This window comes from Capra hircus, chromosome 10 (assembly GCF_001704415.2).
Source record: "Capra hircus breed San Clemente chromosome 10, ASM170441v1, whole genome shotgun sequence".
In the NCBI taxonomy this organism is placed as follows: Eukaryota; Metazoa; Chordata; class Mammalia; order Artiodactyla; family Bovidae; genus Capra; species Capra hircus.
In genome coordinates, this window is record NC_030817.1 from 12,047,392 (window position 1) to 12,074,089 (window position 26,698).

At 41.1% G+C, this 26,698-nt stretch overlaps 1 protein-coding gene across 12 annotated transcripts in view; it reads right to left on the bottom strand.

Moving 5' to 3' along the window:
* Positions 1-26,698, bottom strand: part of NRXN3 (neurexin 3) — a 1,815,686-nt gene that overhangs the window by 61,596 nt on the left and 1,727,392 nt on the right. For all 12 annotated transcript variants that reach the window (XM_018053902.1, XM_018053908.1, XM_018053900.1 and 9 more), the window contains one exon: positions 2,529-2,607. In XM_018053902.1, coding sequence (XP_017909391.1) covers positions 2,529-2,607 — 79 coding nt within the window. The remainder of the gene's footprint in view (positions 1-2,528; positions 2,608-26,698) is intronic.

Sequence of the window (26,698 nt, forward strand, 5' to 3'; positions counted from 1 at the left end):
AAAAAGAACTTGATAGCTCTATGCATGTAATCATCAGTATTAATCAGGCCCCCAAGGCAAAGCCACTGCATCAACAGGACTATATATCTCCTTCTTGCATTAAATATGCCTCTGACTTTTCCCCTGTGCATCTGAATCCCTTACCAGGAATACTTTATGGAGTTAAATTTAGAAAGAAGAAACATTCATTGTTCAACTGTGATCAGTTAAATAATCCTGGGCAAAGGGGATTAATACCAGTCTCTTAGCTGGTATGTTAACTCCTTTGGGATGGGCTCTCTGTTACCTGCTTTATTTATATATTCCCTCCCATCCTCCCTTGTAAAACACAACAGATTGTTTTAAAAATTGTTTTTATTCTACTACCTGCCCCATGTAATTATATCACTCAAGAAATGCTGGTATTGAATTTCTGTCCTCTGCTTTTGAATCAGATGAAACACCTGCATAGCCACTAAAAAAGAAAACGGACTTAGTCTGGGGCTTTTCAGGTTTTGGCCTGTTTCTGTTCGATACCAAATGGTAACATATACTCACAACCTGGGGAGCTGCAGATCTCACGAATCAGAGATCTAGAAAAGCCCTCTGTCTTCTGACGGATGTTGCTATGGAGATGTCTGTTGTGTGTATGTATGCGGGGGTGTGGAGGTAGTAGGGGAAGACAGGCGTGATGATTCAGAATGATCAAGTCTAGATTTTATAATCTAAAGATCTGATAAACATTGTTGCATATATATAGATATCACTGCTATGAAAGCAAGAAAACCAGATAAAGGGTAAATAGGGAATCCAAATTAAAGTCCAAGTATCTTAAATTATCGGCCCCAATCAATTAATTTAACATACGTCTTGGAGATCATGCCATATTCATAGCTAAATTCTTAATATCTTACACATACCTGGCATACACTAGGGACCCTCAAAAAATATTTGTTGAACTGGATTCTGCGGGAGAGGTAGTTTAGATAGTAAAGCTCTATATTCTATTTTCCAACAGCTCATTTGTGAAAACCCTTAGAAGAGGAAGGATTCAAATCTGGAGATGCACTGTATCCTGCCTGAGGGCTCAGAAATATTTATTAAATGAATGAATGAAAATCTGTTCTGGTATGGATTGGATGCATTCTCCCTTTGGAGTTAAAACCTCACTTAATACCATATTATGACTCAAAGTCTGAAAAAAAAACCCCTGACTAACCAGGTCATACTTACTTTCCTCCCACACAACTGAGCTTCCAAAGAAACGGACGGAACACACTCCAGTAAGAAAAGGCCCTACATATCACTGTTTTGTCCCTATGCTAAGAGCAGAAACCCAGAGAACTTCCTGGATCCAAAGCCACTTGCAAGACACCAAGCAGTCAGGCTTCTACAAAATTTGTAAATCATTTTAGGGTAACAAATGAAAGATTTTACTTTTGTTATACTAATATTTTTTCATGAATCTTAAATTTCTCTAGAATTAACAACAAAAAGAATGTTTAACAGCTCTCCTTTTAATAAAAATAAAGCAACCCAAGCAATCAACTAGAAAATTCTATTTATTTCTCTTAGCCTTTGAAGAAATAAGATCCTAACCCAACTCCAGCTTTGAAATGCTATTAAACATACACAGAAATTCGATGATATCTGTTCTCTATTATATATATAAATGTAAATTTTTAGCTTATAGCAAGTCTCAAAACAGACGACTTGGGAAAGTTGATAGGAAATAGTTAGGGACTGCAGTTGCCTGCTGGACATTATATCGTATATAGCTCACTATAAAGAAAGACCATAAAACATTGAAATGTATCTGGGTGCAAATGGGGAACACACTGAAGCTGCTAATTGCCAAAGTCCTCTCAACTTCAGCACAGTAGATACATTTTGAAGCATCACAGCTGTTGACATGGCATGGTTCTGTACTAATTTTGTATTTACTATGCTATACTGTTGCACAAATTCTCTAAACACACAATGAACAAAATTAGTATAAATATAATACCATGTTAACTGCTGTTGAAATCCCATGGAAAAAAAAATTGTTTTTGGTTGTTTTTTGGTTTTGTTTTGTTTGCCACTTAAGAGTCAGAACAGTTCATGAGGATTAAATGACTTTTGTGGCTCCACTTTGGCTTTATGTTTTTGGTTTTTTGTTGTTTTTGATGTCAATTCAATATAGAAGTCTTCCTGCCCTCACCCCGTCAATTTCATAGCTGCCACTGGCTGCTGCACATTTCCTGTTTCTTCTGGTGGTTAATCTGGGTATCTAACTGCTCAATGTTATGTCCTATTGAGTCTTCTTTAGCTAGTCAAGGAATTGACTTTAAATTTCCCCGGGGTCTTACGGCTCCTTCCATGGGATTTGATGCTTTCGACTATACAGTGATATTTATATATGTATTTGCATACATATATAGATATAGGAAATACACACACTAACACACTATAATATATATAAAACACATGTATATTCACATATATGTATGTATTGTTTTTTGCAAATGAAAAAATAAAGCAAGCAAAACAAGACTGACCTAACCTACCTGTACTCGGCTCACATTCAACGAAGTCTTCGTCATCGCTTGAACATTCAGCAGATGAAACAAGGTCATCTGATGTTGGCTGTGCATGTCAAAGAAAAAATAATGAGATGGGGGAAGAGAGAGAGATAAGGAAACCAATGAACAAAAGCACCAAAGACTTATCATTGTGTCCTGCCTCCATCATCATTACTGTCTCTCGTCTCTAAAGAGGGCATGTTATAGGGTAGAGAATTTTAACTCCTGTGTAGCTGCGGATGGCTCTGGGTCCACATACTCTGGGTGGGTCTCATGGGAAGCTGAGTAACCCAAGGTGGTTCCAGAAGGCTCAAGCCTATCCCATCCCTGTAGATCACATTCGCAGCCTGACTCTATCCTGACTTTAATTTCAATTTTGACAATCAGAAGGGCAGGAGAAGGGCTATTGCAGATGGTGGCAATACAAGAGAGCAAGCCAACACAGAAACGCTTGGCAGCGTGGCGAGAGTTTCAGGCATATGGTGTGTGGTCTCAAGTGTATGATTTGGTGGTCGCCAATCTATAGGCTGGCGTAATTAATGAACGCCGTGGAAGGCAGTCTGTTCGGGGATAGCATAATGACTTCTCTCGCCATCAGCGATTTCTTCCTGTAATTGCTGCAATTAGCTGAATTAGTAATGTGGACCAGCGGACAGACACTATAAGACAGCCTCTGGACACAGGTAAGGCTGTATCTGAAGAGAGCACAGAATTTCTGATTGTAACAGTGGTAACTCAATTTTCAATAATTTTTTTTTTCTATTGAATCCTGCAGAATTTACCCAAAGACAGGGAATCTGCTGCTGCAAGAAATATAAAGGACTGTGGGCATGGTCAGTGAGAAGGGCCCTTGCTAGACAGTAAATAAGAAGACTACTTTCTGTACCTGGTATATACTACGTACACGATACTCTTTAAATCAACCCATCAATCATTAATCTACAGCTCTTGTCTAAAAACGAAGCTTTTGTCCTACTTTGTGCATGAGTATTCAAAATACAGCAGTGGTTCAACAAATGCTCATTGCTTTCTACTTCCTGATGTTTAGTATTAAGTGACTTGCTAGTCTTATTATTCCTAAGGCACTGAAGTCTCAATCCATATTCAAGAGGAAAAGCAATTACAAGTCAGATGCTCTGCTAGATACATATACAGGCTTACTAGTTATAGTTATTACTAATTAATGAGACACAATTCTCACACTGAGCCTTCGGGACAGGGATAATTATTATATTTGTAAAGAGAACTGAAGTTCAGAGAGGTTAAGTGAGTTGCTAAAAGACTCACAGCTGGTAAAACACATAGTGAAGATCTGAACACATACATCTTATTTAAAACTGGCATTTGTAGCTCCTGTAGGCTTCTTGCATCCCCTTCTTACAGGATGCTATGGACCGAACTGTGTCCTTTCCCAAATTCGTATGTTGAAGTTCTAACCCCCTTGTACCTCAGAATGTGACTGGTATTTGGAGATGGGGTCTTTAAAGAGGTAATGAAGTTAAAAGGAGGTCATTCAGGTCAGTAAATCCAACATGACTGCTCTCCTTACAAAAAGAAGAGATTGTCACACACACACACACACACACACACACACACACACACACACACAGAGGGGAGACCACGGGAAGGCACAGAGGAAAGGAGACAGGAGGAGAGGCCTCAGAGGAAACTGGACCCCTGACAGCTCGACTTCAGAATGCCAGTTTCTAGAACTGTGAGAAAATAAATCCCTCTGGTTTAAGCCACTCTGTCTGTGGTCCTTTGTTATGGCAGCCCTAGAAAATGAATACGCATGACAACCCATATGCTTAGTGTTTCCAGACAATGTCCTTCTTGAAATAGACATAGGAGGCATAGAATCGCTGAACACAGCAAAGCACAGTAGAAAAACTACATTAGGTAATTGATTTCGCTTAATTGACAGCGGCAGAGAGGTGCCTTAAACCACGTTCTTGATCTTTATTCTACACTTGTCAAGGAGATACTTCAACCCCCGCTCTCCTCCTTATAGTTAATAGAAAAAGGTTTTGCAAACATTCTATTTTTATTTTCAATTAGACACTAGTGACATGTGCATTTCACTTCCAGCAACTGATGCTGGCATTTGTGTGATGCTGCAGCATCACTATTTGTGTCAGAGAGATCATAAGCTCACTCTCTGGAGTTTCTGGCTGTGATAGGGCCAGTATAGGTCCCTTTCCCGTCATGTAGGGAAGGAGGTGGTAAGAGAATAGATATTAACTGTGCAGACGCAAAGGTAGATATAGGGGAAAGGCCACATTTCTCCCGGCAATCCTGATTCCAGCTTGTGATTCATCCAGCCTGGCATTTTGCATGATGTACCCTGCATATAAGTTAAAGAAGCAGGGTGACAATATACCATCTTGATGGACCCATTTACCCGTTTTGAACCAGATTGCCAGGAGGAATATCAACAACCTCAGACATGCAGATGATACCATTCTAACGGCAGAAAGCAAAGAGGAACTAAAGAGACTCTTGATAAGAATGAAAATGAAATAGCTGGTTTAAAACTCAACATTCAAAAAAAGAAGAACATGGCATCCAGTCCTACCACTTCATGGCAAATAGAAGGGGGAAAAAGTGGAAACAGTGACAGATTTTATTTTCTTGGGCTCCAAATTCACTGCGGGCAGTAACTGCAGTTGTGAACTTGAAACACAGTTGCTCCTTGGAAGAAAAGCTATGACAAACCCAGACAGTGTATTAAAAAGCAGAAACATCACTTTGCTGGCAAAGTACAGTCACAGCTATGGTTTTCCCAGTAGTCACATATGGATGTGAATTAGACCATAAAGAAGGTTGAGCTCCACAGAACTGATGCTTTTGAACTGTGATGTTGGAAAAGACTCTTGAGAGTCCCTGGGACTGCAAGGAGATCAAACCAGTCAATGCTAAAGGAAATCAACTCTGAATATTCATTGGAAGGACTGATGCTAAAGCTGAAGCTCCACTACTTTGGCCATCTGATGCAAAGAGCCAACTCATTGGAAAAAGACCCTGATGCTGGGAAAGATTAAAGGCAGGAAGAAAAGGAGATGACAGAGGATGAGATGGTTAGATAGCAAGCACAGACTCACTGGACATGAGTCTGAGCAAACTCTGGGAGACAGTGAAGGACAGGGAAGCCTGACATGCTGCCGTCCATGGGGTCACAGAGTGACTAAACAACAATGATAACACAATCACTGATAGTTCTAACGCATGCATTTTCTATGGGGATGACACCACTCAGCAATAACTGTTGTGGGCAAAGAGGGGAGGATCTTAAATATGGAAATGGCTTGTGACCTGCCAAGGGCCCACAGTTTTTAAACAAACATACTGTATACCTGATATTAAAATTTTATGGAAAAGAGCACTTGAGGGGGAACGGCCTAAAAATCTCCTTAAGGTTGAGAATGCATTTTTAACAAGTAATCAATCGGAAATTAATTGTTGGTGACTTGATTATAAGGACCTTACAGAATGGCCCATGTAGGGCTTAACTAGCTTTGGTCACTGGAAATGAATGAAAACTGCTGAGTTAATGAAAATCTAGCAAGCTCGCCTTAAGAATTGAAGGCCAGGTAAAAAAGTTTAAAAAGGCCACTGAGCAAATGTATGAAAAGAATGCAAAACTTCAAGAGAAACCGAAAAGGTGTTAACATATTAGGGGAATCTTTAACATTGTAAAAACTATCTGAATTTTTATCAGCCAAAAAACAATGCAAAGTTGTTTTTTTGTTTTTGTTTGGTTTTTAAGATAAGTACTAGGCTTTGCAATTGAAGACTATTTCCCACTTTCCTCTTAGCCTTCTCTTAAATATGGAAATGGCTTGTGATCTGCCAAGGGCCCACAGCACTTAAACAGGCCCACAGCCTCCTCCAATACTACAAAAATTCTCCCCTATGTAGTCTGAGTGCCACTGGCCCAGCCCCTACTCCCCTTCTCCATCACTACCTCCATTTCTATGCCCACAATGGGCCCCTAACCCCCAAGGCAGGCCCCACACCTATGCTCATCCATATCCTCACTCCTCTTCTTTCAGTGAAGTGAACTGGCCATGCCCCTCTTCCCAGAGATATTTTTTTTTTTTTAATATGTGTATGGATGAGAACAATGTTCCTCCCAGACAACAGAAGGACATTTTGCCAGAAGCTCCTATGCATGGTGTCTAAGAACCAGAGACGCCAGGCCGTGAAGAGTGGGCCTGCCTCTAGACAGTATAGTTGGAAAATCCCAGCTCCTAAACATACAGTCTGTGAGTTGGGAGAGCCAGTTACTTCCCCTCTTCAGGCCTCAGTTACTTTTATCTCTAAACTGGGATGAATAGAGCCTTTTGTCATTACCTGGGTATGTGATTTAAAAGTAATGTTAAAAGTGAGACTCTGTTTCTGGCATATGGTACATGCTCAGTAAACAATAAAACTAGCTAACTCAATCAACCAATCAACGGGAACATGCAAACTGGTCGCTACTCCTAATTTACATAGATTTGCTATCTGCCTTTGCATTCTATCTTTACTGATTTATCCCCCATTAGAACTGCTCTTCCTTGTTGATAATTCCTGACCTCCACTAGTAATACAAACACCATTTCTGATTGGATCAGCCATGAAGACTGATAAAGAAAAATATACTGAAGAGCATGCCAAGAAACTAAAAGTTTATTGGAAGATGAGATCAGTTTCCAAGGGCTGTAGGTCCTGACATTCTGCAAGGGTCTTATATGAATTCGACCCTTTCCTTTCTGTCTCTCAAACTTCACCATCACCATTTATGGCCATAGCCACTGAAATTCTCAAAGCAGTTACAAATATCTCAACCCCTTCCTTGCCCATTGTGGAAAACAATGTTTATCTGGAGAACCTGGCAGTGGATGCAGCAGTGCCTGCCACAGAACACCATGCAGTTTCAGAAATGCATGCTCTGCCGGGGGCAGCAAGCTTTGACTTGCAAAAGGCAGGATTAAGATCACTTTATTTAGGGATTAAAAAAAAAAAAAAAACTACTTCTGTCTCTGCTACTTGAAAACAACAGCAAAAATGACAAACAAAGGCTTTTGGATATACACTTACTTAGGATCACATCCTAAAGTAATGTCTATTTGATTCAAAATTACTCTCAGAAAACCCAAGGCTTTTAGGAGCTTTTAATATTTCTTGTCTGTACCTTTCCCCTGTTATAAGCGAATGCAGGGTCTGACTCTTATCCTTGGAAGAAAAGGCACATTTCTTTAACTATTGGTTCCCATGGGTGGTGGAGTACCTTTGGCTATTGCAATATTTCACAGACTCTGGATACACCTATCACAGGCATTTAGAATGGAACTATGGACTTTTTTCCTTAAATAAAATGCAGCAGCCCTAGGCTGTGTGTGTGTATGTATGTGTGTGTGTCTGTGAGAGAGAGAGAGAGTGTGTATGTTGGTGAGTGTATCTGTTTTCTTACAATCACAGTCATTTTTCATTAATATTCATAATTCCTTAGAAAGAAGAGCAGTTAGTACTCTTGAGAGGAAAAAGATATTTGAACTCTCTAAAATCAGGCCTACTAATTTACTACTTAAACACTTGCTATATTCAGGCTTTGTGCTAAGCAGTTAACACATATTAATTTTCAGTACTCATAATAACCAAGGGTAGAGATATTTTAAAGACATCTGCTATTTCTAACTGCCCACCATTCACACTTCTCAAATAGCAGTATTGCCTTAGGAACTTTCTCTATTTGTATCCTTGTGTGAGAAATGTTCATCAGGGTGCCTTGCGTGTCATCTTAACATTTTTTCTCCTTCCAATGATTGTCTAAAACTCTCATAATTCCCAATGGCTAAGCTTAAAGTGTTTACATACTGAGGTTCCTATATGGCAAATATCAACATTATCTGTAAATCATTCAAGGAAGACTAGAAGATCCATAAGTAGTCCCTGGTCTGTTTTTCAGTGGCTGAGTGATTAGATCCACCTTCAGCGATATGTAACTATATCATCAAGGTGCTTTTTCATTCACTCACTCATTCCTTCATTAATGCTAATCAGGTATATTTTATTGTGATATTATATATAATACATTAATACAGTATATATTAGCAGTATCATTTTTTAATATATCATTTATTAATATTCATGCCATTTAATAAATATCTATTGAACACCTATGTGTCAAGCATTGTACCAGGAGGAATAAAGCAATAGACAAAGCTGTTCTTTCGCCCTGGGAATTCACAGTCTCTGAAGAGCCTGTCTGGTAAACGGGCAATCCTGACAGAGCAAACTGAATGCTTTGATAAGAGTCAGCAGCAGGTACTAAGGGAGCAGATTGCAGGGGAAGAGAGAGAGCTCCTAGGCCAAGGAGGATGTGGAAATGAGCCCTCGGGGACAGGCAGCAGTGAAGCAGGGGAAAGCTGAGAGCTTTGGGGAGGAGAAGGGCATCCTAGGTGAAATCGACAGTCTTTGCAAAGGCTCAGCGACATGAAAAAGCACAGTTTATTTGTATACCCAGAAGTAGTACAGGACGCTAGAGTGAAGAGGCGTCCTAGGATGACAGGATGACAGCTCCCTGAGTTATCGCGCTGTTCTTGCAAACTTGGATAATAAGCGTGAATTTAATATCTTGCCCTCCCGGACTCCTCTCCTTCCCCTCCCCATACCGCACCGGTGTCATCCGTCACATTTCCTTAGGGAGCGGATACACGTGGTTTCAGAACACAGGCCTGAGTCTGACTGCACCCCCACCCTCACCACTATGCAGATGAAGGACCTTTACTCACCTTCTCAAGGGGAGGAAAATATACTTCTGTCCCAATATATTAGCCAAGTCCTATATTAAAAATAATAATTCACACTACCCAGTTTTAAAATATGTATTTCATATTTTTAATCCACATGTTGAAATTACTTGGTTTTGTATTAGGACTCATAAAACTAAAGATAGGTATTATAATAACTTTCAATAAAATATCTCTCTGGCAGGAGCCCTCTTTATTCCTTTCCTGAAAGATTTTTTATTGCATTTATATTCTTTTTTCCCCCCTACCAATGTTTATTGAAATTACCTTAGAATAAACTGGGACAGAAGAAAGCTCAAAACTCTGTCCACCCAAGTAGATTTATAGGTATATTTACTTTCAATTCCCTCAGTTTCACAAGCCTGGCTTTTCATTTTCCACCAATGAGTTATTGTTTCTATAATCACCTGCTTCTAATTATTTACTCTGAAAGGCTCTACCTCATCTCAGTATAGGGATGGTTCTACACCATTCTTCATTGTTACCCATTATTTGGCACAGAGACAAATATCTGCTGCCATGGTCTGAACAGTTTAAGAGAGTTTGACTCTTCTCCCTCCTTACTGCCCAGGTACCTATTTGTGATGTCAAAATTCCAGCCTTTAGCTCTTTATCTTTTACTGAGAATAAGCTAATCATTTGGTGGTGGTGGTGGGGGGTGGGGGGAATAATAATTTTTTTTTCCACCCAGCTCCTTGGAAGCACGGTTATTTGACCGAGATTAAATGCATGATAAAATAAGTCCTGCCACAGAACAGCTTTATGAAATTATAAATAACGCACTCAAGAATGATGATCGCTTTTCTTCCAGTGAAAAAGGAAAAGAGAAAGGCCCATAAATATTCTGAAGTCCCGTAGAAAACAGCCATACATCTCTGCAGCTGCTTCATGCTAAAAAGAATTAATTTCCTTCAAATGCTCAGTGTTTTAGGTTTCTTGTCTCCATACTTCCACTCTGAGATGGAACTGGAGCTCAGTACCTCATATGACAGAAGGTCTCACTCTATTTAAAAAAAAAAAAAGAATGTCTGGGATACTTTTAATTAAATAAGAACTCTAGATTAATCAATAATCTTTAATGATATTTGAAAACTTTGACCACCTCAATTTAAATGTATTTACTAAGCTATTCTCCATCAAATTGTTGCCATTGCATAGTTCAACCTTTGAGCAATGCCAGTAGCTACCCCTTCCCCATTACACACACAAACTATTGGAGGATTTTTAGACTGCACCAAAGGTAAAACCCTGGAACTTGGGCAAATTTGTTAGAAGGGATTATCTCATGCCTTTCTTCTTCACCATCAACCCCACCACTTCCTTCAGTTCAAACCCAATCCTAAAACAGTCCTTAAAGCATGATAAGATATTATGGGTATGATTATCTCCACCTCACTTTATTTTTCAAAGAGTTTTTCGATGTGGACCATTTGTGAAGTCTTTTTTGAATAGGTTACAAGATTGTTTATGTTTAATGTTTTGGGTTTTTGGCCAGGAGGCATGTGGGATCTTATTTCCCTGAACAGCGATCACACACACACCCTCTGCATTGGAAGGCAAAGTCTCAACCACTGGACCACCAGAAGTCCTTATATCCTCACTTTATTCTTAACATCCTTTTTATAGTCATCTTCAAAAGAAGCAACCAATACCATTATGAGAAAATGAAATAAATCATTTGAACTTGTCATCAGTCAGCTCAGTTCAGTCGTTCAGTCGTGTCCGACTCTTTGCTACCCCATGAGTTGCAGCACGCCAGGCCTCCCTGTCCATCACCAACTCCCGAAGTTCACTCAGACTCACGTCCATCGAGTCCGTGATGCCATCCAGCCATCTCATCCTGGGTTGTCCCCTTCTCCTCCTGCCCCCAATCCCTCCCAGCATTAGAGTCTTTTCCAATGAGTCAACTCTTCGCATGAGGTGGCCAAAGTACTGGAGTTTCAGCATTAGCATCATTCCTTCCAGAGAAATCCCAGGGCTGATCTCCTTCAGAATGGACTGCTTGGATCTCCTTGCACACTCAAGTGTAAAACTCAGGGGCATGTCATGAGGCAGGTTCAGAAAAACGAAAACAAAAGGACAAAGTTCAGCCTGGAGAGGACACTTTCTGAATAACCCTTGAGCCCCACCTCAGTGTAGGTATCTTTACTGGAACCACACTGAGTTTTATTTTTTTTTTTCAAACTTTAAATTTTTTATTTTGTCTTAGGGTATAGCCGCTTAACAGTGTTGTGATAGTTTCAGGTGAACAGCAAAGGAACTCAGGGAAATACATACATGTATCCATTCTCCCCCAAACGTCCCTACCATCCAGGCTGGCACATAACCTTGAGCAGAGTTCTCTGTGCTATACAATAGGTCCTTGTTGGTTATCCATTTTACATATAACAGGGAACAACACTGAATTTTTAAAAAGTCTTCTGGAGTTCATGTCATTGTGGTTTTCCAAGATATTCCTTTCTTTTCTCTATCTGGAGATAACCCCTTGCCAAGTAAGATATGACTACACACATATTTTCCTTGGCTCATATTTCCTTAGAATGAGAAGGTTTTAAGAGAAGTGCCCTGGGCTACAGACATTGCATTCAGCATGACCAAATTAGTTAATTAAAACTAAACTCTGTCAGAAAACTGAATATAAAAAATAGAAGCAAGCAACAAACCAACAAAACCCTCAGTTTTCTGGCTATACAATTTTATAGATGTATGTGTTTGTTCATTCAATCAGTCTTCCCTCAACAAACATTGACCAACGGCCTATCATGCATCAGTCACTGTGCTGAGGGGCTAGACTGAGCCAGTCTCTGTCCTCGTGGAGTTTATCAACTGCTAGGACGGGAGCCAGGCCCAGCAAGAACACATCGAGTGATGCTAAACCATCAACTATAATACAAAACTTGAAATTAATATGAGGCTCATCAGTGGCATTTACTGTAAAATATTTATCAGTTATTCATTATCATTAAAGATGGTAGATTGTATAGGAATCCAAGCCAAGGTATCACCAGCTTCCCTTTAAACTCTGCCCACTGTCAACAGCCTCCACATTGCTCCTTCCCCCCACCCCACTCCCCACACATATTGGAGGAGAATAAAGAATGACATGATTTATAATAAATTGTTCTAATGAATTAACCTTTAAGGAAATCCCTTTGTAGACTCAGGATTTAATTAACAGTATAAAAAAACAAGCTAAGCTCAGCCAAACTTTGTACCAAAGATTGGAGTCCTTTATTTCTATCCTTGAAGTCCTGTAGGATTATATAAATAAATGTGATGCAATATCTTTTTTTTTTCTTTTTCTTTTCAGTTTTAAGATTTTTCTTCCATCTGCTCAAAAAAAAAAGGGTGGATCAAGAGAGAGGAGAGGGAGGAGGGAGAAGAGAGTGGGTAAAGGGGGATTAATCTATCTGTTGTTCAAGGCAGCCTGACAGAGGGAAGAGGAGTATTGAACCACAGAAGATTAACCAAACTTCAATGTACCTTCCCCAAAGCAGGAGGAATGTAATGCTACGTGGTGTTCCACTGATAAGCAAATCCCTCTAAATCCTTTCAATTTATTTCTTGGCCTGGAGAAATTACATATTATTTAGAAGGCAGGGGAAAAAAAAAAAAACAAACCCTCCAAAAAAATAAAAAAAAACCACACCTACCCAACTAGACACATCTTCAGGAATCTAGATCAAGAGCCTATTGATTATGTACACACAAAGGTCTGGCTTTAATGGATGCTTTTCTTATTGGTGCAGCCCTCTCCAGGACTGCTCATCAGAAAGGCTTGGCTGTGTTCCTCTGTAAACTCTTCCAGCTTTCACCACAAACCTTGTTTGGAGTACGGAGGGTCTAACCATGATGAAGGAATGTCAACAACTGGAGCTCAAGCTCCAAAGACCTAGGGCTTCCCTGGTGGCTCAGATGGTAAAGAATCCGCCCGCAATGCAGGAGACCTGGGTTTGATCCTTGGGTTGGGAGGATCCCCTGGAGAAGAGAATGGCTATCCACGCCAGTATTCTTGCCTGGAGAATTCCATGGACAGAAGAGCCTGAGGGGCTCCAGTCTATGGGGTTGCAAAGAGTCAGACAGGACTGAGAGACTTTCACTTTCCAATGACCTAACCTATGTTTCCTGCTTGCTCACCTTCTTATTCCCTGGCCTTTCTCTCTCTCCTTTGTTTTGAGTTGGAGATTAATTTCTAAGCTGAGGTCTTTATCCTAATGATAATACCAAAATCAAGCATCTGTTTTTAGAGGGTGACGGACCAAGGCCAAATATTAACATGACCCACAGTGACAAAGGAATCAGTCAATGGATGTTGAAATTCTGAATAGTCTGGATTCTGGACAGCATCACTGTGTTTTGATGGTATGAGTCATTTATCCATGTTTATTGTTTCTTGCTCCACAGTTCAGGAAGAAGGAATGGGTTTGGGGGAAAAAAAACAAGGAAAAGTAAAGTCATACTTCTCTGTGAACTCATCTTCCTCTTGGCCCTCTTTTTCGTTGCTTAACCTTATCACTGAACATAGGAGACGAGGCCCTTCCTGGCAGGTTGAGAGCACAGCTTAGAAGACTTAATAAGCCCTAACATTAGAGGATAGCAAGGAGTCACAGAACAAAGCTAGTCCTAGATTTTCGTCCACAAGTCTGAAAAAAGACGTAACACAGCCATTCAGTCCAGAGCAAGTAGCAGTGGCTCTCTGTTTTCGGTCTTACGATGAACTGAGGCACGCCAGCTGAGCAGAAGAGAAAGGAACGAGGCCACAGCCAAATGCTGGGGACCAAACGTAACCTTGTCTCTATTTTGTCGGTGGTAGGCCACTTACACCAAAGAGTGTGCAACACATGTGAATATCCAACAGGTCTGGGGGGCAGAGGAGAATTGAAGATCCTTATCTTGCAAAACTAAGCATGTTTGAAGCCCACGCCTAGTAAACAAGAAACTAAGAAATGTAAGCTCAAGACAATGTAGAATGAACAAGAAGGAAGAGGTATTAGTATAATCCAGAACTTAGATTGTGGCACAGAAAACTTACCCCAATAGTCAAATGCAATGGATTGGATGTAAGATACAACGACAAGGTTTTCTATTCCTCATTACTCTGAAAAGAGAACCTCCTGTTCAGCCACGTCATGTAATGTGAGAAAAGTCAGCTATGGGTGTCAAAACCACAGCAGTGGTTGAAGCAAGGTTTGTGCCTCTGACACTTAAGGGTGATCTGTGGTGAGTAAGCCTGAGTCCAAACTGGAGAGGACAATGAGGGCCAGTTCAAGAACCTGATATCAAACACCAAGAGAGAGAAAATGCAAATGAGTTCAGCTTGGTAATGAAAACCGATCCCTGGTTATTCGTATCTGGAAGACAGTACCAACCTCCCACAGAGAAAGACGGGGAGACAGATTCAAATGCAGCTCTTTGATTTTTATTATAAGTCCCAACTTAGAGAAAGTCTTCAGGTACTGTTCCACGAGAAAACTGGGAACCCAGATGGACTCAGTTACCCTCCAGAAGTCACTTCCTCATTCCTAGGCTGCAACCAGCCTTAAATGGATGACCCCATGCTCTATACAGCCTCAAAACAACTTACAAAACCAAACACAAGAGACTTTCTATGTGGGAAGGGCCAAGACTACTTATTTCTCATCATTTTTGATGGACGGCAAGGCTAACAATGTTTTCCAGTTTCAGTTTATAAGCAACAGCACCCATTTATTATTAAAGTAGGTATCAGAAATACAGCAGGTGTAATCCCAGGCCTGAGACCTATGTAGTCACATAGGGGTCTGTGCTTGCAAGGACCTTGTGCTTGGTTTAATGCTCTGCTTTCACCATCTTGAAATCCTGAACCACTTTATTCTTGACTTTGTGTTCCGTAAGTTCAACAGGAGAAGGGAGCATGTGCACAAGCAGATAGGATGCATATGTGGGTCCACCCCTGTTCCAGCCACCCCGTCTACACAGACAGCCTCCAATGCCACACAAGCACAGGAGTCTGTGGACCCCTCCTGGGTGGGAGTAAAATGAATCCAACATTTTTATTGAATTCATCCCTTAATATTTCTTCCTTCTTTCTTACTTTACACTGGTTCCTGTGGATTTCACAGCTGCCCCTGAGAACAATTCTGCAAAATGTTTTCGAACAGGCCAAAGAGGTCTGAGGTGCTTTTCAGAAATTCAAATTATAACAAATAGTTTATGCTGCTGGATCACTTGTGCCGTTTACTCCCGGCCTCATGACGGTGGGGTGGCTAAGACTAGCCTGATTCTCTCCATAGTGCTTTGGGAGAAAGGACTCTTGCTAGGATGGCTCCTGTACTGGGACAGCTCCTATACTGGGATGGCCCCTACACTGGGATGGCTCCTCTACGGTCCCTGCTTCCAGCCTCTCCTCTCCTCCAGATCTTTCTAGACCAGTGTTTAATCACATTCCAAATAATATCCCATTGTAAGTCCCATGCCTTGGTTATTCCCATTTCTTTCCAATTCTGAGAAGAGTTTCAATGCAACCACTTGAAAAAAAGAACCATGTTAGCACAATTTTTGGAAAGTCTGTACCTCTTTGAACATAGACAGAGGCAGTGGTGGGTTTCAAAACCAGAACTGAGAACGAATCAGACAGAACCGGGGAACTCTGCTCATACCGCCTGAGGCGGACTTCCCTCTGAGATCCTGGGGAGATGGCCGGTCCTAGGAAGGGGGAGATGGTCAGTCCTAGGAAGAATGCGCTGCCCTTCCAACCTGGCCCTCTCGGAAGAGAAAATCAGTAAGTCCTGACTCTGCTGAGTCAGTGGCATCTTTAAAAACTGTGTCAGAAGAATATTTTTAATTTACACTTGGCCTCTTTGAAAGAAATCAATATGTCATTTGACAGGATGTCTTTTTTATCCAAGCATCTTTATTTAGCTTTTTTGTAGGTTTCCCTCCCTTAGTCTTCTAGGGAGCAAAGGAAAAAGTGTTTTGTCTGTATTTGTATTGATTCAATCACTTCGAGCAGAAAATAAACGGCAAAATACAGCAGAGTAGCTTTAATGACAATCTTTTAGGGATCAAGATCTCTAAGCAACACAGCTTCTGATTCTAGGTGATTGGAAATAAACAGAAATCAATAGAACAGGATTACTGGGCAATAAACAAGAGAAAACACATTTATAATTTAAGAAGCTTCTTTTCATGCATTCATTACTGAAGGAGGTACTTGAGCCCTATTCTATTTTTGCAGCAGCATAGATTTCCTCCCAGCAGGGCATCTTTTCACTTCCTTCTCTCTCTCTCTCTCTCTTTTTTTTTTTTGAGAGTTACTGAAAAACAGCTTCTTTAACATTTTTCCAGAAGCTCCTACTTTCCTAAGGCTGCTCAGAGGAACAAAAACACAAAAGGAACTCAGCATACTAGACCAGGGTTGGTTTCTCAAGCACTTTCCATTCCAGACCCCTATATATCCAGAAAAGTGCCTGGTGAGGAGGAGGCCACCAGGGGCTCTTGGTGGGAGAGGGCTGAGGGAACACAATCCTTGCCCTCAAAGTATTTTACAGTGCATCGTCAAAGACAAATATTGGAGACATAATCAATACCTGTCCCACTTTTCCTCTGTTCCAGGGCTAGCAGCAATGTCACCAGCCTAAGCAAGCCTCCTTTGCAACTAGTGGTGGCCATATGGCATTGATCAGGACAAAGTGATGATAAAGCAAGTCTTTGAGGAGTGCAGGAAATGCTTATTCTATTCCTAATAAAAGAGAATGACTTTCACATGTACACCCATGGCTGATTCATGTCACTCTATGGCAAAAACCACTACAATGTTGTAAAGTAATTAGCCTCCAATTAAAGTAAATAAATTAAATTTAAAAAAAAAAGATGGTGACTTGGGTAGGCCAACTGCTTTCCCCTCTTCCTTGAGTTTGGATGGGATATTTGGAGCTGCAGCAGCCACCTTGCGGCCATGAGGTGGCAAGCGCAAGAGCCAGGAGAAGGAACAGAGGAACTGACTCATATATTGTCAGATCTGCGATGAGTCCAAACAAGCAGTTTTCCACCTTCTAGACTCCAGAATTCTGGTTAAGTGAGAAAATTTATCTCCTCTTCAGTCACTTCAGGTTAAATGTTTGTTTTCATTGTAGCTGTTTGGTTGCTAAGTTCTGTCCAAGTCTTTTGTGACCCTATGGACTGTAGCCTGCCGGGCTCTCTGTCCATGGGATTTCCCAGGCAAGAAAATTGGACTGGGTTGCCATTTCCTTCTCCAGGGGATCTTCCTGACCCAGTGGTCAAACCCATTGGCAAGCAGGTTCTTTACCACTGAGCCACCAGGGAAGCACTAACCAGAGGCTGAACACAATTGTAACAGAGAGCAATCCACAGAGAACAGAGAGCCAGAGATGGAGATGACACAGAGCACCATGTGAGGGGGTCTCTGCTTCTGCCTCCCTGGTGGCTCAGCTGGTAAAGAACCCGCCTGCAAGGTGAGAGACCTGGGTTCCATCCCTGGGGTGGGATGATCCCATGGAGGAGGACATGGCAACCCACTCCAGTATGCTTGCCTGGAGAAACCCCATGGACAGAGGTGCCCTGGCAGGCTACAGTCCATGGGGTTGCAGAGTTGGACACGACTGAGCAACTAAGCAGCAACTCACCGGTGCGAGGTGGTGCGGGTGGGGAGGGGGGGTGCATTTTAATAATATCCCGGACCAGAACCTGGAAATTGCCATAGTAATTACAGTTTTCTTCAATATGCCAATTCTGTGGTCTGATGAGATTCCAAAAGGCATTCAAAAGAGGAGAGCTCATTCTAATGTTGGGTAAGGAGAGAGAAACATTTTACCTTAGTAATATTTTCAACTGAGAATCTTGTGAGTATCTGCAATCAACATATCCCAGACTGAACTGATCAGTTCCTCCCATGGCTGCCTTTCTGGCCTCTGATTTTCGTGTCATTGCTCTCCAGGAAGGAGCCCAAACCCTCAGACTCATCTTTGAGTCTTCCCTGCTCAGCATGATACCTCCAGGCACCACGTTCAGGAAAGCCCATCTCTAATATTTTAAATGTCACCCTGCTTTTCATTTCTACTGGCCTGGCTGCTTACCTGGATGAATCTTGAGATTCTTTAACTGGACCCCCTGCCCCTGTCTCTTTAACAAACCCTCCAAAGTGTCACTAGATTAAAAACAAGGCTTTCAACATGCCACTCTCCTGGTCCAAATCTATCCCACCGCTTATCAAATAAAGTCTAAACTTAATTATCTTTTTCATTCAAGATCCTCCACCTCTGGGCCCCAAAGTAACTCTGTAGCACTATATTTTGCTACCATTTGTCCCATGAGCACTTCTACATTCTGACTATTAAATAAATGTTTGCCATGCCTTAAACAAGTCTGATAAGTTCCTGACAATGTTCTGGCTTCTATCACTCCTTCCCCAGCTCTGTTTGCATTTCATTCCACTTAAAGCTGGTAAACTTCTATATAACCTTCTTTAGAGCCCAGCCTAAATTCATTTTTCATGCAGCTTTGCCCTGATCCTATGGCTGAAAAATAAAATACTCTAGCATGCTAACTCAGTACTTTCTAAAATCTCACTGAACATATTTATTCCATTCTGACTTATAATGGTTTACATTATATTAACATTATTATTTACTTATAATGGTTTACATTATTTATTACATTCTGACTTATCTGGTTTGCATTCCCTTCTGCTTAATTGCTACTTGAGACAAGGAAGGGGTGTCATCTATAACCAGCTATAATATCAGGAAAGAGTATTGTGTTGGGGTCTGAAACAATCAGTTCGGCCCCTGGGGAGAGAGGCCAGGATGACTATAACAGCTCTGTCTTCCAGTTTCCTCTTGGACTGCAAGGAGATCCAACCAGTCCATTCTGAAGGAGATCAATCCTGGGATTTCTCTGGAAGGAATGATGCTAAAGCTGGAGCTCCAGTACTTTGGCCACCTCATGCGAAGAGTTGACTTATTGGAAAAGACTCTGATGCTGGGAGGGAATGGGGTCAGGAGGAGAAGGGGACGACAAAGGATGAGATGGCTGGATGGCATCACTGACTCGATGGACGTGAGTCTGAGTGAACTCCGGGAGTTGGTGATGGACAGGGAGGCCTGGCGTGCTGTGATTCATGGGGTAGCAAAGAGTCGGACACGATTGAGCTACTGAACTGAACTAAACTGAAATTTGAGAGGACATTTACCTCATGCTATTATTATGTGGCTTGAAATAGGTATCAGTGACTCAGAGATGTTACTATTTTGTGATGTGCTGTTAATATTGTGATATTATTTATTATTAGTTTGAAATCACCCACAGGACTCTTACCGCAGTGGACTGGAGCTTAGGTGCATAATAGATCTTTCAATGAAAAGGAGATACTCGAGGAATGTCTTTTGACTTAAACAGAATTGGGCAAGCCAAGAGTCAGGTTTGAAGAGTGGAAGAGGGATGGAGAGGCGGTCTGTTCCCCATCCTTGTCAGATTATCATTAATTCTTACCTTTGAAGGTGTCAGAGACAGCAATACCTTTCTAAGTTGTTCCTCAAGAACAGGAGTTTCCCTGGAAGACTATATTGGCTTTCAAGATACAAAGTGTTCCTTTGGTCCAGACAAGACACTAAAGAACCCATCTTGCCATTCTACAACCACGTACCAAGGAGTCAATTCCTTATTGGTAGGACTGTAGGCATAAAGTAAGTCAAATATCATGTAGCATTCTGGAAATTGGGACAATTTAAAATTTTAATAGACTAGTTTTTGCAAAAAGTCCAATAAGTGTCCCTCAAAGAGATCTGGGTCTTGCTTCTCATCGTTCCAAATCAGCTTGACTGAGCAGAGCCCAGGAAAAACCAACCTAGGGCTCTTTGGCCACACTAGTCCTGTTGTCACTTAAACGTTTCAGTAGAATTCTTTATATAAAAGAAAGAGGAAGTGCAATCACTCTGAATAAATGCCCTCTAAAATGACTGTAGCAATTACACTGTTTGTAAGTACCTCTGAGTCCATTAAGATAAACATCTATCTTTGAATATTCACATTAATGCACCAGACTGTTCTTTCTTAGATAAATCTTCCTTGAACACTGCACCGTTAACACAGTTTATCGCTCCTTGCTCTCCTTCCCTCCAATGCACACATTAATGCATGCAGGGGGGGATCATTGATATGGTCCTACTCACAGAGCACACATTAACACACGAGGCAGTCTCTAAACATCGTTAAATGCAGAATAAATACACTTCAGGTTTTAAATATCTTCATAGGCGGTATAGCCAGGAAAACACTGGGCAAGACTCTTTCCCACATAAGTTATATCTTACAGGAAAAGGCAATAAATGCTTGCATTTAAAATAGCTTTAATAGGCTTCCAATTGTTCATCACCTAGAGGTCCAAATGGAATCTAATTCCCTAGTTACTCCTCAGTGAAACAAGTTTATCTCTATACTTATCATAGGCTATATCTATGGCTTTAGCTGTATTTTAAGCTTGGGTAGCAAATCTATTACTTTTGCAGTTATCCTGGGAAAATGCTCAAGGATCCCCAGTCCTTATTCAGAGCACTAGATTGTTCTCCGCAGAAGTGAATGGGAGACACAACTCCATGAACAGTATGTGGCTTTAACTGTCTTCTGTAGGTGCCACACTGGTTGTAATATCAGTAGGAATAATACTAAATTTGACATCAGTTTTTAACAATCAGTGTTGCAGCAGGAGAACTGATTCCTCAGAACAGACAGCGGTCATAGCACTGGAGCTGGGTACTGGCGGCTTGGTCTGTCCCAGGCCTCCCTCTGCTTTGTGCTGTGGGCAGAGGAGAGTCCGCTAAGGGGCATGCAGCTGGCCTTCAGGTCACCAGGGCTCTTGGGTAGTGGCTATTGACTCAGTAGTCTCACAGTGTTTCAATCATTTTAACAGAAGTTAGTAGACTGTTCAGCAGATGATGCTAAGGACGCCAAAGGGATCCACTGAATTTATCTAGGAAGAGAGTCCTTTGAATTGAGAAAAGACACCTGAAATGATCTCAGTCCTCAAGAAGCTGATCATAAGGGACGTGTCTGGGATAAATAACGTTAAATAATGGCAAGAAGGAAGAAAAGGGCTCTGAGGAAAGGGTTATACATGCTGATGGGAATGGCAGGGAGGAATTCATGGAGATGATGGTCTTTAGGTTTGGCTTTGAGAGGATAATAGTGGGCAGAGGTGGGAATAGACAGTCCACGTGGATGGCACAAATCAATGCCTAGAAACATGAAAGCAGAGAGGAGGGGATGGGAATAAGAGACAGATCTGGTTTGGTTGGAGCACAGAGTGAGTGTGGAGAAGGCGGGTATTAAAGTTAGGGGGCTCCAGGGAAACCCACCTCTGTTTCTTGACAAACAAGTCATGTCGAATATATACTAACGGTGCCCTTACAAAGGGGTCTTTTTACACAAAAGCTAGCACATGCTATTTGTTTAATTTCAGAAGAAATATATGTTCCAGGCATTTAAAGAAACTGCTACACTAAGCTAATTTTCACTGCTGGGGACACAGCTGACTGAGGCCTTTGCTGTATGCACTTGAGACGAACGGAAATGCTTGCTTCCACCTCTTCTTAAGAAAGGCCTCCAGGAGAAGGTGGGTGCCTTACAAAGAGTTCCTGTCTGTGGGTCAGAATCCTGCTCTCTGTTTTGAAATTCACCCAGCAGAATTCTTGACTGAATAAAATGTTTAGCCTGAGAGACAGTTAATAAAGCCCTGCAGAGATCTTTTTAGTCCCATTGCATGCAATGAAATGCCATACACCCGGAAGGGCCATGTTCACGCCTGTGTGTGGGTCTGTATGTGTGTGCGCTCGCGTATGTGTATATGTGTTAGAATAACAGAAACATAAAAGGGACAAAGTTAGTTTCAACAGCCCAATAGATTCCCAGCTGGAACACGCTTTGGAAGAGAAAGTTACATAAAAGAAACTTGGGCAGCTTTAAACACCATCTGGACCATGCTGTGCTCATTTGAGCTTTACCTATTTGTTGTTGTTGTTTTTTGTTTTTTTTTAAAGCAACATAACAAAAGTACCTACAAATACAACTAGAGAAGAGATTTTCTGATTCTTTGGAGATCAGATGCTCTTGCCTTCAAACACTGCAGCACATCTCCTTCAGTCCTATTTGATACAGGGATACATTTCGCTTTTTAAAGTAGCTAAAAGAACCTTCTAAAATCCAGTCCTAATCTTTGGAAGGAAAGAAAAAAAAAAAGATGTGCAAAAATAAACCAGCTACCTTTGAAACCTAATTTAAAGAGATTTCCAAACAACGCAGTTGCTTTCTCTAGTCTTCAGAGGTAAGAGGTAAACCCACGAATCCTGGCCCTCTAGCTAAAACACTGGCATTTCCAAACCTTAATGCATCAAGCAACCAGGAAAAGGCAATAAGACTAAGGGCACAGAACAGAACCCAGGACTAAATCAACAGGGTAATAAGCAAAAGCACATCACACTTTCTATTTTCTTGTTTTTATTAGTTAGAGCCAATGTGGGGAATAGTTAATATTCATCAACCAATTTATGAGTAGAAATGTTTTTGGCTCTTGCTTTGGTTCTTTCAAATAAACAAGAATCCATTTTCATATTTTATATAAGACATTAATATATTTGAAGGCAAGAGGTTTGAGGGCTTAATTGTATCCTTTTATTAAAAGGCAGAGTAATATTTTTCTTTCAAGAGACAATTTTCATGTGAAGTTGTAATTGCCAAGACTCACGGCACCCCATCAGATCATTTTTATTTTCTTTTTGCATCAGAAAGATGATGAGGAGATTACTGAAGAGGCAAAGTCTCAAAGGTCATAGAATGAATCAAGAATTGCATCAGAATTCACTTTTTTCTCAAGGTGGGTGCTAAAGACTTAATCAGCATATTCAATAAAATACAATGACTTATGAAAAAAGCTAATTCTAAACACACACCTGATACTATTACAATTTTATATAATAAGATATGCAAGCATACTGCTTTTAGACACATTTTCATTAAAAAAAATTTATTCAAAGCCTGTTTAAGAAACTGCATGGCATCCAGACAAAATGATTTCCTCTGAAAATTTTAGGAACTGTATTCTCTGGAAAGGGTTGAAGAATGGTTTAAAATGTCTGATTTTAGATTACTGTCAAAGCAGTGAGTGATGTGAAGAACTGACTCATTGGAAAAAACCCTGGTGCCAGGAAAGATTGAGGGCAGGAGGAGAAGAGGGTGACAAAGGGTGAGATGGTTGGTTGGAATCATTGACTCAATGGACATGAGTCACGGCAAACTCAGAGAGATGGTGAAGGACAGGGAAGCCTGGCGTGCTGCAGTCCATGGGGCTGCAAAGAGTTGAACACGAATGAACAACTGAACAACAACAAGTAAGGTTGTAGAGAATGAAGCAGTGAGATTTTGGAAACACATCCTTTCTCCCATAGACATGACCATTTGCTCTTCAAGACACAGGAAAAGACCAGGGCTGTAAACAGATGCTGGCTCCATTGTAACATGAGCCATCTTTTCTCCCTCTGTTTTTAAAATCCTCATCTGATTCATAAAGAAGCAATTTGAAGAATTTTAATTTCTTTTCCCACTTAATAACAGTAATGACCTTCTGGGTCCAACCCTTCCTCCTAGTAAATGATCAGCTTGCTGAAAGGCTGGGTAACAAAGACTTGCAACCTAGTCACTAACTGCCAATTAACAGCCTCTTTATCAGTCAATGCTGTTTAAATATGACAAGACATATGCCAAGCTATCCACAGAGGGCTGGGTACCAAAATCATATCATTAAAAACACACTTCCATCAAGGCAAAGCTCTCGGGACATTCGTGCTATCACAGCACTCATTTTTCTGAAAGACAGGCAAGTGGCAATGTGTCTCCTTGTTCCAGTTCTCAGCAGGGAGACCTTGACTGAAGAAGACAAATTCGCTCATCTCCGCTGTGTGTAAGAGTAAACACTGGACACCGCCCAGACACTTAAAGGGGTCACTTCAAGGAGGAACTGCCAAACAGAAACGCTGACCTGTACCTGTGGCCATAGCCCTTATTTCTTTTTGGGTTATGGTAGGTCTACTAGTGTGCTACTGTAGAAAAGAACAAATTTTGGGGGGAAACCCCCAAATCAGATTATATCCTATGGGCTTCTCCCCCTGGGTTTAATGGAATTCAATTTCTTTCTTTTCTATGTATTGTAATCACATGTAAGCTCTCTCTTACAGCCAGCCCTTCAGCACTCCTAGGCAATACCTTGGAAACTGCAATACCGTTGGTTACTGGTTTCCAGACAATCATTATTGATTTAGATTTTAGAGCTATCATGCAAGAGATGACGAAAATCACTGAAAGTGAAAAGCGAAAGTGAAGTCGCTCAGTCGTGTCTGACTCTTTGCGACCCCATGAAATGTAGCCCACCAGGCTCCTGCATCCATAGGATTCTCCAGGCAAGAATACCGGGAGTAGGTTGCCATTTCCTTCTCCAGGGGATCTTCCCGACCCAGGGATTGAACCTGGATTTCCCTCAGTGTAGGCAGACGCTTTACCGTCTGAGCCACCAGAGAAACTAGAAGGAGCAGTCTCTACCGGATACCAAATCTGTGACATTCATGCACGTCTTAATGCCCCCAAAGACTGCAATGTATGCTGGAATATATAAGATGATATCTATCATGGTATTCTATACACTAGCCTCATCAAAAGAGTAAAACTGTTAAATCTGCAAAGAATTGTGATAATTACACTTTTCATTTGTATAATGGATTTCATTCTCAGGATACTCTTTCTATATGATGCACAGTCCTGAAATAGCTAGTCGGAAGTCCTGGTGTTAGTTGGGATACAGATGGGACCAAACACAGGTCTCCTGGCTTCTGTCTATTATTTTTGCTCCATGACACTACAGGGAAAAATAACAGACTTGGGCTTAATGAACAGGAGTCTGGCTCACAGCTACTCCAGAGAAGAGAGAGGCATACTTAATAATCTTCTAAATTTTAGTCAACTTGTTATTAAAGCTTCCATGAACTTTCTCTTTAAGGGACAAGTTGTTTGTTTGTTTGTTTCCTTTTAGGAAATAAAAACACGAAATACTGTCGCACAGGACATGGCGTTTTCAAGGGAAAGGAGTTTTCAAGCTGTGGAAAGAGTCCAAAGGCTGTCCGCGATCAGTGGCTATGAATGAGGCAGGTTTATCCATATGCAGTGAACACGTGCAGCGAGACTCTTCAGCCAGGCAGGTGACATGCAAATCTCACGACTCCACCCCATGTCAGGCAGCATAGCGTACAATTCCACAGAACACTTAAGCAGCCTTTTCTCCACCACCTTCCCATCCACAGACGAGTGAAGTGAATACATTTTAACGAAGAACCCCAGCAAAGCACAAGAATGCTTTTGAGCTCTTATGGGCTATGTAAGCAGTTGAACATTAGCTTCCGGTGGTGGTGTAGGGGAGTGGGGAATCTGATTGGTACGGAAAACTGCTCCCATAGCAGGCGATGCAGTCTGTGTGCTGGTTCCTGCACACTGCCAATGGGTGGCAGCCCTGACTGAATTTCACTTTCCCAGCTTGAGACTGGAAAAGAGAACTGGATCAAGCGAAAGGTAACTCTTTCTAGAATCCTTAGAATCCCACAGTGAGACAACATATCAAAGAGCTGCAGCCCTGGGGTTCAGAGCAGAATGGAGAACATGACATGAATTCTTCTTGCCTGCCTGCTTCCATGGAGTATGAATGAAGAGTGAATGCTGAAATCGCATGCCCCTGGGTGGTGACATGCCAACTCACTACCTTCCTTGGCTCCTTGCCTTCTTCAGCATCTCATGTACATTACTATGTTTACTGATTCTACCCTTTTTCCTTTATCAAACCACCACTAACTTCCCAACCTCATACGTATTTTTCACAAAATGACTTTCCCCCCCTAAATTATAGCTATTCATTTAAATTGGATCAGCCAACCTATGGGAGTTGGGCTAGTGATCAGGAATTAAAAATATTAGCGGGTAGGTAGAAAAACAGAATATCAAGAATCACGAGAAATAACTCTTTAGCATATAACAATACAAAACTATATGGACCCCTTAAGTAATAGAGTTAATTTTATACAAACAGAAGCAAAGCTTTATTTAGTTTAGAGGGTTTCATCAGTTATTTAAAAACAAATAAACAAATTTACCTTTGAACCAGAAGTTTCAGTGTGTTTGAATTTAAAGAGTGAGAGATATCTTGCAACAGATTAAGGTAATGCCAGAGTCTGCTAGAAGAAATATTTTCTTCTATGGGTTTTTTTTGAGATAGTAGATGATACAGATGAAGGTCAGTTTACTACGTTTCCATATTTGGGGGCACTGAAATGACCC